The sequence below is a fragment of the Cladophialophora immunda genome (assembly GCF_000835495.1).
Source record: "Cladophialophora immunda strain CBS 83496 unplaced genomic scaffold supercont1.3, whole genome shotgun sequence".
Taxonomy (NCBI): domain Eukaryota; kingdom Fungi; phylum Ascomycota; class Eurotiomycetes; order Chaetothyriales; family Herpotrichiellaceae; genus Cladophialophora; species Cladophialophora immunda.
The window spans coordinates 669,710-688,340 of NW_015622543.1; the positions used below are offsets into that span (position 1 = coordinate 669,710).

At 53.5% G+C, this 18,631-nt stretch overlaps 4 protein-coding genes across 4 annotated transcripts; 3 read left to right on the forward strand and 1 right to left on the reverse strand.

Annotated features, from left to right (window-relative positions):
- The first annotated feature begins 478 nt into the window (after positions 1 to 478).
- PV07_04812 (1,4-alpha-glucan-branching enzyme) lies at positions 479 to 3,343 on the forward strand. The gene is made up of 3 exons (XM_016391658.1): positions 479 to 842; positions 891 to 2,887; positions 2,970 to 3,343. The coding sequence occupies exons 1-3, from the start codon at positions 767 to 769 to the stop codon at positions 2,994 to 2,996; spliced, it is 2,100 nt and encodes a 699-aa protein (XP_016249177.1). The 5' UTR covers positions 479 to 766; the 3' UTR covers positions 2,997 to 3,343.
- PV07_04813 (uncharacterized protein) lies at positions 3,285 to 4,759 on the reverse strand. Its single transcript, XM_016391659.1, has 2 exons — positions 4,338 to 4,759; positions 3,285 to 4,280 (listed from the first exon to the last, which is right to left on the reverse strand). The coding sequence occupies exons 1-2, from the start codon at positions 4,654 to 4,656 to the stop codon at positions 3,589 to 3,591; spliced, it is 1,011 nt and encodes a 336-aa protein (XP_016249178.1). The 5' UTR covers positions 4,657 to 4,759; the 3' UTR covers positions 3,285 to 3,588.
- Positions 4,760 to 9,469: 4,710 nt separating this feature from the next.
- On the forward strand, positions 9,470 to 11,097 carry PV07_04814 (uncharacterized protein; the record flags this gene model as incomplete). The annotated part of the gene is made up of 4 exons (XM_016391660.1): positions 9,470 to 9,518; positions 9,575 to 9,643; positions 9,702 to 10,651; positions 10,699 to 11,097. 4 exons carry the CDS (start codon positions 9,470 to 9,472, stop codon positions 11,095 to 11,097), a joined length of 1,467 nt encoding a protein of 488 aa, XP_016249179.1.
- Positions 11,098 to 11,866: 769 nt separating this feature from the next.
- On the forward strand, positions 11,867 to 14,388 carry PV07_04815 (hsp60-like protein). The gene is made up of 2 exons (XM_016391661.1): positions 11,867 to 12,209; positions 12,264 to 14,388. The coding sequence occupies exons 1-2, from the start codon at positions 11,963 to 11,965 to the stop codon at positions 13,763 to 13,765; spliced, it is 1,749 nt and encodes a 582-aa protein (XP_016249180.1). The 5' UTR covers positions 11,867 to 11,962; the 3' UTR covers positions 13,766 to 14,388.
- The last annotated feature ends 4,243 nt before the right edge of the window (positions 14,389 to 18,631 follow it).

Genomic DNA, 18,631 nt, shown 5'->3' on the forward strand with positions numbered 1-18,631 from the left:
TGCTCCCAGAGTCTCTACGAGTCATATGGCAGAGAGGGGGATCGGCAACTGAAACTCTTCGAGAACGATGATCATGCGTTGACAGGGAATGCTCTTGAGGCAGAGGAGCTGTTGTGCGACTTCATTGCGAAGTGCGTTGGGCTGAAGATAGACAATGATGAGCAAGAGAAGGTCATCCAGAAGCCACTCGTGGATAGCGGTGAAAGAGTAGAGCTGATGAAGAAGGGCGGCGATCTCGAGGGAGAGAGTGTCGAGTAAAACTTCGTAGTTCTAGGCCTCGAGCGCGTTGGACTTTTGCGATGGGGATGGATGGTTGCAACGAAGACTGTCCGGAACGGAAAAACTGTCGGAAGGAAGCAAGTGGCGGCGCAGATTTTGATGGGTGCGTTGATTGGCTTGAGGACACAGGGAGGATTGGGCTTTGGGCCTTTGGCTGAGCTTCCCCACGTCAAAGCCACGTCAAAAGTTGCTGGTGGTGCTTTGTTGAGGGTTGATGTCATTATTATCGAGACCCTCAAACCACAATTTCGCCGCATCCCCCAAGGGTCTCGCTGGCTGCGCAGGTAAACACCTCATTCAACACTTTTCCCATCGAGGCACAAAACCTCCTCCAACAAGCCTCCGGCCACCCAGGAACAGCTCGATAAATACTTTTGAGCTCCTAACATTGCCCTTTCTCCGCCCTTGAGTTCTGACATTCCCTTAACCCGACCCAATTGACTATTGCACCACTTCCCAGCTCCCGTTGTGACCTCGACTGCCCCTCATGGCGTTGAATCAGGACTCTGCAAATTCGGTCATGGCTGCGCCTGCCAGCGGGGAAGCTCCCCTTGACGGAACAGGTATGCAAACCCTCATGACTCTCTACAGTCTCTCTAACTTCTCACTAGGCGTTATACAGCTCGACCCTTGGCTAGAACCGTTCCGGGGAGACCTGAAGTACCGGTTTTCCAAAGCCCAGGAATGGATAAAGAAGATTGATCAAACAGAAGGTGGCCTGGAGAAATTCAGCCGTGGATATGAGAACTTTGGCTTTACGTTCGAGCCAGACGGTTCTATAGTCTATCGGGAATGGGCTCCCAACGCTGAGCAAGCTTCCTTGATCGGCGAGTTCAACAACTGGAACAGAGAGGCACACCCAATGAAGAAGAACGAGTATGGTGTATGGGAACTGAGGCTCCCTGCAAAAGACGGCGTCCCAGCCATTCAACATAACACCAAACTGAAGATTTCCATGGTCATTCCTGGCGGAGAGCGCATTGAAAGAATACCAGCCTGGATCACCAGAGTTACCCAAGAACTCTCCGTGTCCCCGGTCTACGATGCCGTGCTGTGGAACCCCCCCAAGGAGGAGCGTTATGTCTTCAAGAACCCTCGCCCTCCCTATCCAAAGAGCGTCCGCATCTACGAAGCACACGTCGGTATTTCTTCCCCTGAGCAGAAGGTTGCCACGTACAAGGAGTTCACCAAGAACATGCTCCCAAGAATCAAGTATCTCGGGTACAATGTCATTCAATTAATGGCAATCATGGAGCACGCTTACTATGCTTCTTTCGGATATCAGGTCAACTCCTTCTTTGCAGCGAGCTCCAGGTACGGGACGCCGGAGGATCTGAAGGAACTGATCGACACGGCCCACGGCATGGGAATCACAGTGCTCCTCGATGTTGTGCACTCTCATGCAAGCAAGAACGTACTGGACGGCCTCAATATGTTCGATGGCAGCGACCACCTTTACTTCCACGAAGGTGGAAAAGGTCGACACGAGCTATGGGACTCACGACTTTTCAACTATGGTCATCACGAAGTGTTACGATTTCTGTTATCCAACCTCCGATTTTGGATGGAGGAGTACCAATTTGACGGCTTCCGTTTCGACGGAGTTACTTCCATGCTTTACGTTCATCACGGCATTGGCACAGGATTCTCGGGAGGCTACCACGAATATTTTGGCCCATCCGTGGATGTGGAAGCCGTGGTGTATCTCATGCTTGCCAACGAAATGCTTCACGACATCTACCCCAACTGCATCACCATTGCTGAAGACGTCTCCGGCATGCCCGCCTTGTGCTTGAAGCTTTCACTAGGCGGAATAGGATTTGACTACCGCCTCGCTATGGCTGTTCCTGATATGTACATCAAGCTTCTCAAAGAGAAGAAGGACGATGAGTGGGATATCGGCAACATCGCATTCACCCTCACCAACCGACGGCACGGTGAGAAGACCATTGCCTATGCCGAATCCCACGACCAGGCCCTGGTAGGTGATAAGTCACTGATGATGTGGCTGGCCGATGCGGAGATGTACACGCACATGTCGGTCCTGACCCCGTTGACACCGACCATCGACCGCGCGCTCTCCCTCCATAAAATGATCCGCCTCGTGACCCATGGCCTGGGTGGCGAAGGCTATCTCAACTTCGAGGGCAACGAATTTGGGCACCCAGAGTGGCTCGACTTTCCTCGAGCAGGCAATGACAACTCCTTCTGGTACGCCCGCCGACAATTAAACTTGACCGAAGACCACCTTCTTCGCTACAGGTTCCTGAACGAATTCGACCGGACTATGCAGTGGACTGAAGAGAAATATGGCTGGCTCCACAGCGCCCAGGCTTACATCTCTTTGAAAAACGAGGACGACAAGGTGCTGGTCTTTGAAAGGGCAGGTCTCTTGTGGATATTCAACTTCCACCCCACGAACTCGTTCACCGATTACAGAGTCGGCGTAGATGTCCCGGGCGTCTATCGGATCGTCATCGACACGGATGCCCCTGAGTATGGCGGGCACGGGAGAAATGCAAAGGACACGAGATTTTTCACGACCGACCTGCCGTGGAACAACAGGAAGAACTTCACCCAGGTTTACATTCCTACAAGGACAGCTTTGGTGAGTTTGGAGCCCCTCTAACCTCTGTGATTGATGCAGTTGTCGTTGCTCTCGACCAGTTTCGCTGACTTGACGTGTCCAGGTCCTTGCCCTTGAATCGACCCTTTGATCCAGAGATACCCATATTCCGACTTTTGTGATGGGAGGGAGGCCTTTAGGATGATAGCTTTCTAGCTGGGTATTGAAGACGCGATGAGATGTCCGCCCAAACCCAAAAAAAAATATTCTTTTGCAGGACAGCGCAACAGGTTTCATGTCAATATCACTATTAATAGGTTTATAGACTCAGGATGAATTATGTGGCTCTGTCGAACAGTACGGCTGGCAAAATCGACACCCATTCTTGCTAACGACTTGTTCTCGACGCTTATAGGGCACAAGGAAGATCTGGAAATACTTTTCTCTTCACACTGATAATTGTTACAACTTAAAATCCTATGGATGAGTAGAGTAGAGCGGCGCCGAATTAGGGATGTGTTCTGTTTCCATGCTATCGACGAAGCCGCTCGAGGCACATCTTTTGTTTCACCTTGGGTTAATTTCTTAGACAGGAGTGCGAAAGGCGCACTCCGAACATCGACATCTGAAAGGAATGAAGTCGACGAATCAAGCTGCAAGCTCGAATATGAGCTGGCAATGGATTGATCGCCGGGCCCTCATCAACGCCTGATGATTTCAGGTCGGGTGTCGACGACTCTGTCCTAGGAATTCGGGGGCAGCCCCCTCCTGATGTTCCACTCGTCCCGACAAACTCTCATTGCCAACCCGGGCACGAGTTCTTGCTCCTTGTTCCTTCCCCATTTCGCTTTGCCCAACAACCAGTCCGTCAGCGTGACCACCTTGCTCGTCTTGTCGAAGCCATTGCTCTCCTCCGCGTGTTCAATAGTATGGCTTGCTATCCTGCCCTTGGAGTCAAAAGTGAAAATGAATAGACCTGTAAAGTCGTCGCCTTTGTTGAGGTTGAAGATGGGTTTATCTCCGCCGAGCAGTTTCGACAGCCCGCGATTGATGTTCGAGTCGGTCGTGGTAGATGCGGCGGCTTCGGGACTGCCGTTGCCATTGCCGTTAGTTTTGGGCTCCGTCTTCCATCGCACTACCAGTTTTTCTGCACTGAGATCTTGCTCGTCCTCGGATGGGGGAGTGGCATATGAGAATCCTGTCCGCACAATCTTCTCCGAAATGATTCTCAACTTTACATTACCCACGATAGGGACGCAGCCCCAGGCGACCGGGGCAGTCCAGAGAGAGGCGCGGTAAGCAACACGGCCCTTGACAGCCGGCAGATGAGGATGAGTCGAGGGGAAGAGATGTAGGGAGATGTTGGGGGACAGGATCTCGGGTGGGAGGGGCTTGGTGAGGATGTCCGGGAGGAGAGGCGACAATATTCGCAACGCTATGGCAATGTCAGCTTTTGCAATGGCCTCTTCTAATGATTCCACGTGGAACATACTCTTCCCTAGCCTGATCAAGCGTTCATCCGGCGGCTTGTGGTCATTATTATTGTTGCCAGGCGTAGGAGGTCCAAGGAGGTCGTCTTCCGGGCCAGTTCTGGGGGACGTGGACGTAAACCAGACTTCGGATATGGGCTCAGGCCTCACTTGTGCTAGGTGTCTCTTGGGCAGCACCTGGCGCAAAGAAGCGCCACCGGAAGCGGTCGACCTGTGCCTGCGAAGAAGCTGGGCTTGGTTGGGATAACTGGAAGCCCATCTCGAGGCTGGAGCAGCGCACTTGGGGGTAGTGGGAAGCTTGCGCATTGGCCCGGAGGTCATCTGGGCGGAGGAAGCATGCTTAAGATGTTAGAGCTCTCGAAGGTATTCGAGGAGATTAAGGACAGGACAAATATTGTTTAGGACGAAAACATGGAAATCGCAGTCACGAAGCTGTGTCGCACGTCTCACCACGAGAATCTTGGGAAAGCCAACTACGTCAGCCAATGGCAGCAGCTGCCCGCACCATGTCCGAAGCCCCCAATTTCCATCTCGCCGGTTCCCATTGCCATCTACCAACTCAGATGGTCCACGATCTTGTTCAAGGTCCTGTCAGCGGTTGCCCGAACGCTGTTCGAAGTGGCACTGGCATCCAGAGACAGCTCGTGCCCCATGCATTGACTGTTGTTCTCTCCAGCGGCGAACGCGTCCCGGCATCATCCATCTGTCCGCCTCGGAAGCATGGGTCCTTTTGCGGGCCAGGCATTTCCCGATGCAGCAGCCCATGTTGGAAACAGACGGTGAGATTTGGTTAAGCTGCCTAAAGACGTTGCTGACGCATGAGGATGCATGTGTAGTACCAGATATCCGCCATCTTCTCTTCTGCGAAGCTGGGCTGGGAATGCTTAACTGTGGACCGATCCGTCTCTGCATTCTGCTTGCGCCCTTCTGAGGGCTTAGACTGGGCGGAGTCTAGAACTTGGGACAAGTGATCGACCTGATGTGTATGAAAAATAGCCGGACTTCGATATCGAATCTCTAGCCTTCTTGAACCACGAAAGCGTGAGCAGGACACCAAGTTGTTGCGACCTCTAGCAAAAGTCTCGGTGCTTGCAAACCATTGTAACTGCAAGGACGGACGGAACTAATACCAAGCATTTCCACCATCTCCACGTGCCATGACAGCTATCGCGGGAAGGAGGCAACCGGGCCTTAGAATCTTGGATATTGGGGAAAGACGGGGCTCGTCAAAGGAATACTAGGATAGCGTAGAACCTGAAGGAGCAGACAAAGAAAACAGTCAGCCCGGAGGCGGCAGTCCTAGCAAATATCAGACTCCACTGGGGAGCAAACATAGAGGATGTGGACAACAAACAGACCAAGTGTTCCCATCAGCATAACAGACACGGTTTAGACAAGAGAACGTCTTTTGTTCGTCCCAACAGACCAACTTCAACTGAAACCCAAGGCACCTCTCTCTGAGGTATTGAGGTATATAGTACGGAAGAACAATATTCCGAGGCCCGGTCACCCCTTCGATCCCCTGAATCGCGAGCCTTATCCGAGTCGGCGGTTGTCCGTGCAGCTTTTCATGCTTTCTGCCTGGGTGAAAACAGCTATGAGCTAGAATCTAATGTCTGGTTCGATGTTCGTCCTATCATTGCATTGGAGATGGGTGTATCAATGATCCAGAAAAGGAATCAGACCTTCTATCTCTGGGTGAGCAAGTCTCAAGCCGGAGGATCAACACGGCATGAGGGGATCCAGAATCGTGCGAAGGGTTGTGCTCAATTGCTCCAGGTCGTGTTCATGTAAGCTTCTGCCTGGTTTGTATCTGCGGTATCTGCAGGTATTAGCATGCTGCATGAGCCTGAAGGCTTCTCAGAGACCATCTTGAACTCACCAACGCTCACACCGTCTTGCTTTGAAGTCGTCATCCCAAACGGGAGGAAAGACTGGGTCTCTTCTCGTATTTTTGCTTGACAACAATTCATTCTGGTTGAAAACACAACTTCTCCTCCTGTTCTTTCCCCAACTTTTCGTCAACCCGCAGCCCAGTCGTCTCTCCCCGACAAGAGCGGAGTGCAGGCACACAAAAATGTCCGCTGCACGGATGGGCTGATGGATCCAAACGCAGGGAGGAGGACCGAATATGCTTTGACTTCAAGGGGATTTGTCTTGTCTCGTATATGGGTAGTCGGAGAAGTCAGCAGATGGCGCTCCATTGTTTGGAGCTGGGCGGGCACAGATAAGGATTGCGAACCGTCTGGAACAGGGGAGCAGAAGAGCAATATCTTGAAGCTGTATGGCGCTGTGAGCGTCTTTATGTGCCAATGTTGCTGATGGACGAGCTCAGAGACCGACTGCCGTGACAAAAGAGGACAAAGATGAGAAAGCGAAACAGCTCACCCTCCAATTTCCTAGTACAAGCAGCAAAGGGAGGAGAGTATAAGGGAGCCCTGTCAACATAGTGGCGTCCTTTCGAATTCGCCGGATCTCTATAGACGATGGTTGAAGTTATGGGTAGGTGGATAAGAGGTCTTTACGGATGCTTCGAGGGCGCTGTGGCGTTGCTTGGATCCCAAGCATGTGCGGTGAAAGATCGAACAGACCACTTGGCCACGAAGCCGACATCCTTGAGGGGCGCGATTATGTCTCTGCGCTTCACAGAAGCACAAAAGAGCAATCCAGAGGAGCGTAGACGCTGGAAAGGCGATAGGCCAAGGGCTCTTTCAAACCGCGCCCAGGCGCGGTTTGGCATAGTGAGCCTATACTCACCTCTTCGACAAAGACCGCGGTCCCCAAACATCACACAGGGCCACATCAAGCGATTTGCAACAATCTCCGCGACCTCAGTCTTCTCTGGTCGTACCTGCTTTCAGTATGATCCCTTCGCCGCCCTTGGGCATTGTGTGCATGCCTCTGTAGTCCACGATTTCAATGCTGCCTGGGCCTCAGCTTGTCAGTGATGTTTCTTTGATGCTCAGACCTCCGGGTCAAAACTCTGCAGTTTGACCCTAGCAATCCCTTCTCCGGACAATCAAAGACATTACAAGGAAAGAAAGACAGCGGCTGACACAGATTCCTGCAGATGAAGGCCGCTGCACGTACTTATTCTGACAGCAACTCTCAGAATCCTGAGCTTCAGGTACTGTCTTCTCTGTCAGAATTTCCATCAACTCACCTCATACTCGCAGCCCTCAGGCACAGCATCCCACAACAGGTGCCCTTCCATCTTCGACAGTCTCCCTCAGAAATGACAATGTCTCGCGCAACGTCCGACGACCAACTGAGATTCCTCTTGAGCTGCGTCAAACATGCCACCAACGGAAGGGTGAGTGAGACCATATGAACCACACACCAGACTCCATGGAAGCTGACAGCATCAGGTTGATTTCGTGGAAGTCGCCAAAGAATGTGGTGTAGTCAGCAAAGGAGCAGCGTAAGTGTATCTTGGTGGTATGGCCGTGTCTGGACTCTGGCGTGCTGACGGACCACAAGAGCCAAACGATACGAGAGACTCATGAAGGCGAATGGTGTCAGTTCCACCAGCGGTTCTGCAATCAGCTCAGCTTCGAGGCCCCCACCGTCCAAGCAAAAGGCGAAGAGTTCAGACGAGAGGCCCGCGGCGGCAAAGAAACAGAGATTGGAGAAAGACAACCCGGCAAGTCCTTCGAAGAGAGTCGGGAACGGTTCGAGGCCGATCACGGTGACCACAGCAGAGTCTCAGCGCGATGCCGGCAAATCCACTCCAGCAAAGCCAGAAGCATTCATTCGATCTGTCCGGCATACCCTAGCCGGCCCAACTGGCTTGCCACAGCTATCTCTTCCCACCACCACGTTTGTTTCCGGCAATCCTGTGGCTCAAGGCGTTCCATATTCAGGACGGCAACGATCGCCCTTTGTTGGCTTCCCCGCAATTGCGTGTGGCGCTGGCCATCAGTTGCTACCGGATGTCTCCATGTATCCTCCTTTTCCGCCAGTATTCAGAGAGTCATGGGCGTTCGCAAGCCAGGAAAATGGCGGTCCCATCAGTGGCTTTGACGCGTATGGCAACCAAGACTATGTCAACCAACAAAATCAGGCCGTTCAGCCTCCTTTTCAGACCGAAGCAATAGCGCTGAGACTTCCACCTCAGCCACAGGAGGTTGTACCGATTCAAAAGCAGGGCGAACGTCAGCCAGAAGAAGAAGGTAGTGCGCCGAAGTCCAAAGGCCATGTTGTCGTCGTGGAGTGACCCGTTTCGAAGCACTCGGCTCTGGAGACGCAATCAGGTGAAGGGGAGGGAACTCACGAACCGTTAGACAGTCTAGAGAGGGCGATAGTCTGTCTCTCAGTCAGTAGGAGGTTATCAACTGGGCAGTCGACAAGGTGTCTCTGTGAACAACATCCCGACTCATCAGAGGGTCAAAGACTCCTTTTTCAGAACATCCAGCCTTGAAGGTCATTGCGGAAGATGGCGACCAAGAGAGAACAATATCATTTCAGTTCCATTATCTGTGTTATGTCAACGAGGGGCCGGAGGAGATGACGGGCGTTGGCGACCTCGTTGTTGGTCTGATGGTCTTCACTGCCAACACGTCGTCAGTACAAAGGCATTTCCCCCAATTTTCTCCCTCTTTGCCATCCAGCCCTCGACCTCCCCCGTCCGTCCATCTCACATCTCTCACCACCCCCTTTGCTTCATCAAAACTCTTTTTCTATACCTCTGCTACGTCTGTCATCCTGCCCAGAGTGAGTTTCAACACCGTTGAGGCCTTTGTTGGTGGCGATTGTGGTCTGTTTGGTAAGTACCATTGCAGAGAACAGCACTTTTTCAACACAACGCACCCTTGCATCCACAGAACACCACCTCCTCTTGCGCTGTCTTTCATCCTATTGTCTTCTATTCACCGTTCAGAATTTCTCTCCGCTTTCATTTAGTGCTAGTGACGACTTCTCTGGCTTTTGATTCGTCTTGTGCCCTTCGCGATACCCTCTTGCCCCGACGAAATTGATGTCACCCAGTCTGCGCCGCGGGCTATTCACCAGGTTGCCGCGACGTCCCAACGCTTTCCAGGAGGAAAACAAACCTCTTCCTTCACCAATTTTGTTCCCTTCAACTGACAACACAGAGCAACAGACTGGAGCCACTTGATTCTCAGTATCAGTCAACATGCCTGCCAGGAATCGCCCCGCAAAGCGTGTGCTCAATCGCTGGAGTGGTTCGTATAGATTTGTCACACACCACACAGATATCCACCTTGCTGACGATACACAGATGACCTCGACAAAGGCGTCCTGCTGTGTGTTCAGTACGCGTGCGCAGAAGCGGGCCTGAAGATCCCATGTAAGTACAGAAACCTCCAACTGAATATTCCCATCCTTACTGATTGTAACAATCATAGGGGGTCGAGTTGCTGCTCTCATGGGTCCCACCTTCACTGAAGGCTCCATCGTCCAACATCTTGCCAAGCTTCGAAACCTCATGGCTCGACTTGGTATTCCTGTTCCACCAGCCGTCAAGCGTGGCATGGTTACCAAAGAACCCTCAAAGATCTATACCAATGCCGGTAACAAAGTCAAGCTCGAGCCGATCGCTCCTATGTTCCCTGAGGCTCCTGTTGCCAAAGAGGATGGAGATGGCGAAGCTTCCATATATGACAAACCGAAGCGTTCTCGCAAGAAGGAGACTGTTCAAGACAAAGATGGACAAGCCAAGAAGGAACCCAAGGCCAAAGGTAAAGCCAAAGGTAAAGCCAAAGGTCGCCATCTCCTTGCAAATGAGGAAGATGACGATAACGAACCTGTTCCAGATCTTTCTGACTCCGACGACGAGTATCCTGCACCCAAGAAACGCCGTCACAACAGCAGCAAGTCGAAGAAGAAAGAAGCCGTGGCCAAAGCGTCTACGACCCTACCTGATGCAGCCATTCCTTCTGTCGTCTCGCCTATCCAGTCTCCAGGTGCAGACAAGAACGTTGCTGTCAAGCTTGAGGAAGAAGAGCTCGCTGGCCCTGCTCGTCGCACTCGCGGTATCAAGCGTGACTATTCTGTCATGGCCGCTCCTTCCGATGATGACGCTGAATTCGATGAGGAAGTCCCGCCAAACATGGACGAAGACCTTGAAGGCTGTTATGAAGACATTGGAATCGACGATGAGACTGCTCACAGTGGTACCATCACTGACGATATGGATGATATGGATGATATGGACGAAGCGTCAAGCGAAGTGTCAACTGTCGTTCTCGCTCAGCAAGCAACTTCTAGTAACGACTCCCACATACTTCCTCAACAGAATGTGGCTGTTCTGCCATATGGTCAAATCATCCCCACTATCGATGGCCACCATACCACAGTAAGTTAGCCTCTTGAGCTCTTATAGCTGCGCTGACACCGAGACAGTTTCCACTCACCCAGCTCAATACCCTGAGTGGAGCAGATTACAGTCCTCATGGCCATGTTAGTGTTGGTATCATCAATCACAACTCCTATTCCGGTCCTGAGCTCGGACACTCTGGCGCTGCCATCATGAACACCATGCCACGCGCATATGCAGGAGCCCACTTTCCGAGCGTAAGCATGTATGGCTCTTCCACGGATTCCTCCAGAAACAACTCGATCGGTGCCGATATGATGTTCCAGACCCTTCCCTCCATGTCTGACAACGAGTTCTTGGCTGCGCATACCGCCTTCGGGCATCGCAATATAGGAGACGTGATCGCTGAGGAGGATATGATGAACAGCATGGCAAACGACGAGATCTTCTGGAACGAGGGCGATTACCTGGTCGATGACGCTTAAGTCTCTGTGAGTTGCAAAGTCCCGACCATATCAGGGGTCGCTAACGGTGTTGGATAGGTTCTCCGTGTCTCATCGCTCACCAACTGCACATACCTGAAGACCTCGGGACACCGGATTGAATGACGACGAATAGTGATGTGATATTCCATGGCTCTGAGCACTCGTGGTGTAGTCTGGGAGGAGTTTAAGACCATGCCGGAATCACGCAACCGATTTTGTTTCTTTTTCCTTTCTTTCCTTTACTTTCGCTCGGAGGAAAAAGTCATAAAAATGTCACAAGGGGCTTATGTTTCGATCGGGTCATCATTCAAGGTGTTCTTTGCGCAGGGAGGGTTAGACCGACTTGAGCCACATCGAAGATCATGTCGACCAGCAAAGTTCAGCACGAAAAGATATCCAGCAATGGAGCGGATGGAGGCACTCACCGACAGCTGGCCATGGACCAAATCGTTTCATTTTTTTGCATGTACTTGTACAAAACTCCAAGCACCACCGTCACAAGATAGGGGTCCGAGCTTGTCACCATGCCAATCACTCAAAGTCTACCTTGTGCTGTTTCCTGATTCTCTGTGATGTGTTTCTTCAGCCAATATGGGAGCTCTGGCCACAGTATTACAAGTATGTACGGAGTAATGGGAGGGAGATGTTCGGAAGCGTCGGAGGGGGCGGACGCACGACTCCGATTGGTTGCCAAGCGACTAGGCCCGAACTGGAATCATGCTGCGTTTGCGATTCTGTTGATTTCGAGAATCTCCAAATTTTTATTGGCATCAACCTCGAACTCTCTACCATATCACCAGCCATCAGTTGTCCCATTCCTTCTTCCCCTTTCCTCATCTCGACTCGTCCAACTGCTTTGCCCACCATGCAGCGCGCTCTCTCCTCCGCAGCGCGATCCTCCTTGTCCTCTTCTTCTCCATACTCCAGATCAGCCGGTCGAAGTCTACAACAACTGCGCTTTGCTCATAAGGAGCTCAAGTTCGGAGTAGAGGGACGAGCCCAGCTGCTCAAGGGTGTTGAGACTCTATCGAAGGCTGTTGCAACAACGCTTGGTCCTAAAGGCCGCAATGTCCTCATTGAGTCGAGCTACGGCTCGCCCAAGATAACCAAAGGTGAGTATCCGTGATCTGGGGACCAGCACGAACCCGAACTAACAAAAGCATCAGATGGTGTCACGGTCGCCAAAGCTGTCACGCTCCAAGACAAGTTCGAGAATCTCGGAGCCCGCCTCATCCAAGATGTCGCCTCAAAGACGAACGAAGTCGCCGGTGATGGCACCACCACCGCCACCGTGCTCGCAAGCGCCATTTTCTCTGAAACCGTCAAGAACGTCGCTGCCGGGTGCAATCCTATGGACTTGAGAAGAGGTACACAGGCTGCTGTTGACGCAGTTGTCGACTTCCTGCAGAAGAACAAGAAGGACATTACCACCAGTGCCGAAATCGCCCAGGTCGCGACCATCTCTGCCAACGGTGATACACATGTCGGTAACCTCATCTCGAACGCCATGGAAAAGGTCGGCAAAGAGGGAGTTATTACGGTCAAGGAAGGCAAAACAATTGAGGACGAGCTCGAGGTTACTGAGGGCATGCGCTTCGACCGCGGCTTTACCTCCCCCTACTTTATCACCGACACGAAGTCACAAAAGATCGAGTTTGAGAAGCCCTTGATCCTCCTTTCCGAGAAGAAGATCTCTGCCGTGCAAGACATTATCCCCGCCCTCGAGGCGTCTACGCAAATGCGCCGACCTCTTGTGATCATTGCTGAGGATATTGATGGCGAAGCATTGGCTGTCTGCATTCTCAACAAGCTTCGAGGCCAACTTCAAGTTGCGGCAGTCAAGGCCCCCGGTTTCGGCGACAACCGCAAGAGCATCCTTGGTGATATTGGTATCCTGACCAACGCTACCGTCTTCACGGACGAACTGGATATCAAACTGGAAAAGGCCACCCCTGACATGCTGGGCTCGACCGGCAGCATCACCATCACCAAGGAAGATACCATCATCCTGAACGGCGAAGGTAGCAAAGATGCCATCGCCCAGCGATGCGAGCAGATCCGTGGCGTCATGGCTGATCCCTCGACCTCAGAGTACGAGAAAGAGAAGCTTCAAGAGCGTCTTGCTAAACTGTCTGGCGGTGTCGCCGTCATCAAAGTCGGAGGAGCTTCTGAGGTCGAGGTGGGCGAGAAGAAGGATCGCGTCGTTGACGCTCTGAACGCTACTCGCGCTGCCGTCGAAGAGGGTATTTTGCCCGGTGGTGGTACTGCTTTGATTAAGGCTGCTGCAAATGCCCTCGGTGGTGTTCAGCCTTCCAACTTCGACCAACAACTTGGTGTCAGCATCATCAAGAACGCTATCACGCGACCTGCTCGGAGAATTGTTGAGAATGCTGGTCTGGAAGGCAGCGTCGTCGTCGGCAAGCTCATGGATGAATTCGGTTCTGACTTCAACAAGGGCTTTGACTCCGCCAACGGACAATATGTTGACATGCTGAGCAAGGGCATTGTCGATCCCCTCAAGGTCGTGCGCACTGCACTCGTTGATGCCTCTGGTGTCGCGTCTCTCCTGGGTACCACCGAAGTTGCGATTGTGGAGGCTGCAGAGGAGAAGCCTGCAATGCCTATGGGCGGCGGTATGGGCGGCATGGGAGGAATGGGCGGATTCTAAGCAACATATCCTGAGTCGGATGGGGAGAGCTATGTCCAGCCCTCCCCACTCTTGCGCCTGACACTTGCAATTCTTCCTGCGTTCCAGCGACTTCCATTCGCACCTTTGGTATAGCAGCAATCCGCAGCATGACGCCCTCGGAGCCTCCTACCACCCGCCTCTCACAACCGCTCCCTTCCTCGAGAATCTCTTGACCTACATGGAAGGAGATTTGTTCAATCGGAAAAACGGTTGGTTTACCTCTTTGTACATTTTACGAATCTTGTTACATTACACTCCACTCAAGTTCGAAATCTTGTCTATCCTACACATCAGATCTTTGCTCCAGGGAGGGCATCAGGCCTAGAAAAAAAGATGGAATTGCTGCACTGCAGAGATGCTGGCGAGAGGGGTTGGTCGCTGATGGGCATGGAGATGACATGTAGATCGAGTACCAGGGCGATGCACCAGCTACAGTGGTCTGGCATTGTATCATAGTTGTGGTTGTAGCCGTCCAGCTGTGCAGAAGATATCAGTGTAATAAAACTCAAAAGTAATCAAAGCAAACAAGCTACTTGGTCCAAACTGTGAATTCCTCCCTAAGAATGGACATTGGACAATGGCAAGGCTGCGACTGAGCAAGGCTGAGCGAAAAGGCAAAGCAGTGGTTGGGCTCTTTGATCCAACGACAGACTTTCCATTCTGGCAATAGAACAACAGCTTTGAAATCATAACAAGCTTCCCGTCGAAGGAGCAGGATTCATCCATCAGATGCTCGCCAGATGAAACATCTCGTCCAGTTGCTGCGCTCCATGAACACCCACTGGTTGTTGTTGGGACACCAGAAATTTCCCCATCCGGACATCGGTGATGGCTTGAGAGATGAACTCACCTTGACTTTGTTCGCCCTTGGAGCCCGCCCTCGTTGCCTGAGATGTCCAAATCAAAGCTTGAGGAACATCAGCCCATGAGATGAAGGTGAGTAATTGACTGTGCTTACCAACCCACGGATGAACAGTGTTGTCGGAAGAGCGTAGTGCTCGACTGCGAGGCCTGCAAAGCACCTCACGCTTGACCGAATGCCTCAATTCGAGTGACTAAACGCAAGATATCATTTCTACTATTAGTATGCGTGCTCTGCCCCGTCCCCGATCGGTCAAGTTTTCGCTCGACACTCTCCTTTGCCTACTGTCTTTACCGCATCTCAGGTCTCGCCGTCCAAATTTCCGCTGGCAATGGCTTCCTCCATCACCACGGAGGACAACAATCCTCCCGTACACATTACAGGAACGCTCCCTGAAAAGCCCGCAGGGTACACCACGATAGCGACCTTCCGTCCCGGCTCCTTCCTCGAGAACCTTGCCGTGCGCCGCGACGGCTCGATCCTCGCGTCTGACATGCTGAGTGGAAGTATCTGGTATATCAACCCTCATGCAGCGGATGGAGACACGCAGGGGACTGTGGAGTTGGTTCACAAATTTGAGCTCGAAGACGCTCAGGCCGAGGAGCCGTTGGCCGGCAACGTGGCTGAGGAAGGAGAAGGCGAAAGTCATGGGTCCTATGCACCGACTCCGGCCGCGGAAGCGATCGTCGAATCCCCCACCGAGCCAGACTTGTTCTACCTGTTCTCTGGCATCCACGGCAAGAAGGGGACATGGTGGGTCTACGAGCTGGACATGCGCCCCTTCATCCCAGCGCCAAAACGCGCAGAGGGCGCAACCACCGGCGAAGAAGTGCCGCATCAAGCCCAAGTCAGGCGTCTCGCTCCCGTTCCCACCGTGACATGGCTCAACGGGGGCACCGCTCTCCCTCACCCCTCGGAACCCTTGATCTTGATGGCCGAGTCGTACCAAGGGCGCTTGTACTCCTACAACATCAAGACCGGAAGCGTGGACGTCTGGCTTGAGCACGCGCTCTTGGGCAAGATGACGACAAGGCCGCCTTGGCCGGGCGTCAATGGGATCAAGTACCACCACGACGGGAGGGATGGCTGGGTCTACTTCACGAACTCGGACCGGGCAGTCTTGGGACGAGCGCGGGTGAGCCACCAAGGTGATAGGCCAGTCGCGGCCCGCACTCCAGAGGGCGAGAAGCTCCAGATTGATATCCTTGCGAGCGGCTGCGGTGGCGACGACCTGTGCCTCGACGGGGATGGGAGTATCTATGTCGCGACGAACCCGATGGATACCGTGCTGAAGTTTCCACAACTTGCATCTTCCACCAGTGCTGGTGATCAGCCCGAACGTCAAGTCATTCTCGGCCTCCGCAGACCTCAGTTGTCTCCTAAAGAAGATACATCGGTGCTGAACCCTGATTCTGGTTTCGAGATCGACCCTGACACAACAGGTCCTACAGCAGTGGCCTTCGGAACCACGGCATCCGACAAGAAGGATCTCTACGTTGTCACGAATGGTGGGATCATTAATCCGCTGGACGGGGTTGTCAGGGAGGCGCGAGTCTTGAGAGTCCATCTCTAGCTTTCCGATGTCGAGAGCTAGGCTTATTAGTCCGTGTGGAGAGGTTGTTACAGTAGAAGACGCAGCCAAATATCGACGTAGCGGCATGTCCGTAAGCCCTTGGATGATCTCAAGCAGGCCACCTCTCTCTCGACAGTCCTTATTTGATCCCCGAAGAGGGGGCTAGTGAGGCTGTTATAGATAACATAGCTGCCTTGTTCTATCACGGTGGTCGTCGAGTCGTCACCAGGAACTCCCTTTCACACCCAACGTCTTCATCCCTTCTTGCGTGCCGACACCATGACACCCATCCCCGCGCGCCCTTTGCCTCCTCCCTACTCGTGTGCCTCGACCATCCCGATGGCCGCCAGATTCAGGCCAGGCCAATGCCTCTTGCCCCAGAGAACCCAATAGGCCAGCGAGCAGAGCACGACGAACGCGTATATGGGCAGCGCGTAGTTCATGTTCGTGCCCGTGACGGGCAAGGTGGTCGGGAAGGGCAGCCACACGCTCAAGTAGACGGTCCAGCACAGGGCGAAGACGTTGACCGGCGTGGCCCAGCCGGGCCACATGCGCCAGCCGCCGTAGGGCACGGCCGCGCCGGCCTCGGCGGACAGCCGGCCCGTCAGGCGGGCGTGCAGGATGCACGCGATGGCGATGATGTACGAGGTGTACAGCCCCAGGGAGGAGAGGGCGGTGAAGGCGCTGAACGCGGTGCCCGTGGTGGAGCCGATCTCAAAGAGCGACAGGAGGCACACGATGACGATGGGGAGCCACGTCGCGTTCGTCGGGACGTGGCGTTTGCGGTCAATCTTTGGGGTCGCAGCCACGTAAATATCACGAAACCCAGCTTAAGAAAAGAAAATAGGGCAAGAAAGGAGGCAGGTCGAGAGTTACTCACCACTGCAAGCCATCGCGGCAGAGCCCCGTCTCGAGCCCACGCCCAGGTGATTCGCGAAACCGAAGCAACGCTGGCAGCGACCACGAAGTAGGTGATGATAATCAGCCCAGACACCATCGCGTTCGCGGCCGCCATCGACCCCGTCGCGTTCAGACAGATGGGGATGATGGGGTAAGACGCGTCCAAGGCATCGTCCAGGTTGCCCAGGCAATACAGCAGGACGAGGATGATGCTGAATGCCATGACGCCGTTGATGACGATGGTCAGGATCATGGAGCGCGGGACGGCGTGTTTCGCTCGCCGGACCTCTTCCGACATGTGAACGACACCGTCGAATCCTTCGGGGTGGTTACATATGTTAGAGGAGACTCTCGCACCAAGCCAAAAAAAAGGGGGTAGGATGGCCGTCTTGCAACTGACCGATAAAACCCCACGCCGGTACCAGCATGCCCAGGTTGAACGCGACGAAGCTGCTCCGGTCCCAGCCAGACAGGATCGAGTCGGTGAAGAAGACAAAGTGCGAGTCGTGCTTGGGCGCCAGGGCGGCCAGCACCACGACGAAGATGACGAACAGGATGACGTGCAGGATGCCCGAGGCAAGCTCGAGCCAGGGCACCAGCCAGAAGGTGTACGTGTTGATGAGCCCGCAGCTGATCAGCAGAGCCCACATGATGAACGTCAGATGCCACCTCTGGGCCGTATACCCTGGCACGTTCTCCGCGATCAGGGCTTGCAAGAGCGCAGCCTCGCCCGAGGTGCTGCCCGCCAGAGCAGAGACCCAGGCGAACCAAGTCACCCAACCTATGCCTCGGGTCAGTGGCGGGAAAGTCGTTTGGCTGCACAGCGGTCGATCAGAGAGGCAGAGGCGCGCACCTTGCATCCAGGTAATGAATCTCCTCGAGCCCTCGGGGGCCATGATATGGGTCCAATGGTACTGCGCCCCGGCGATCGGGAGGATCGAGCCCAGCTCGGCCATCGAATATGCTTGGGCAAGAGAGCCGATGACCACGGCGATACAGCCCCAGAAGAGCGACTGCGGGCCGCCGTTCCAGAAGGTGGCCGAGATGTTACTGTCCCGAACATGGTCAGACGGTAATCATCCTCCTTCACCGCCACGAAGCAAGGATGGCTTGGGGAATGACACAGAGAGGCGACGAACATGGCCATGACTTCCCAAGACTCCATAAAGGTCAACGAAAAGGCGAGCAGCTGGGCGAAACTGAAGAGCCGCTGGCTCGATGGGTCAGCGTCTCTTCTCTGGCGGCTGTGCAGGGAGCGAGAAGGGCATCTACCCTCAGAGAAGTGCCATGGCCATCGACCGTGGCGGATGGAAACGCCTGCGCGACGTTCTTCTCCGAATACCCCGGTGTTTTCGCATCGTGGGTGATGGAATCGCCCGAGTCCTGTCCAGGGTCGATCGTCTCTAGAACATCTGTCTTGTCTAAGTTTGCCATGTTGGATGCGCCCGCTGATAGGTAGTAGCGAGGTAGATATGATCGAGAGTGATAGAAAGGAAAACAGGAGGTTGAA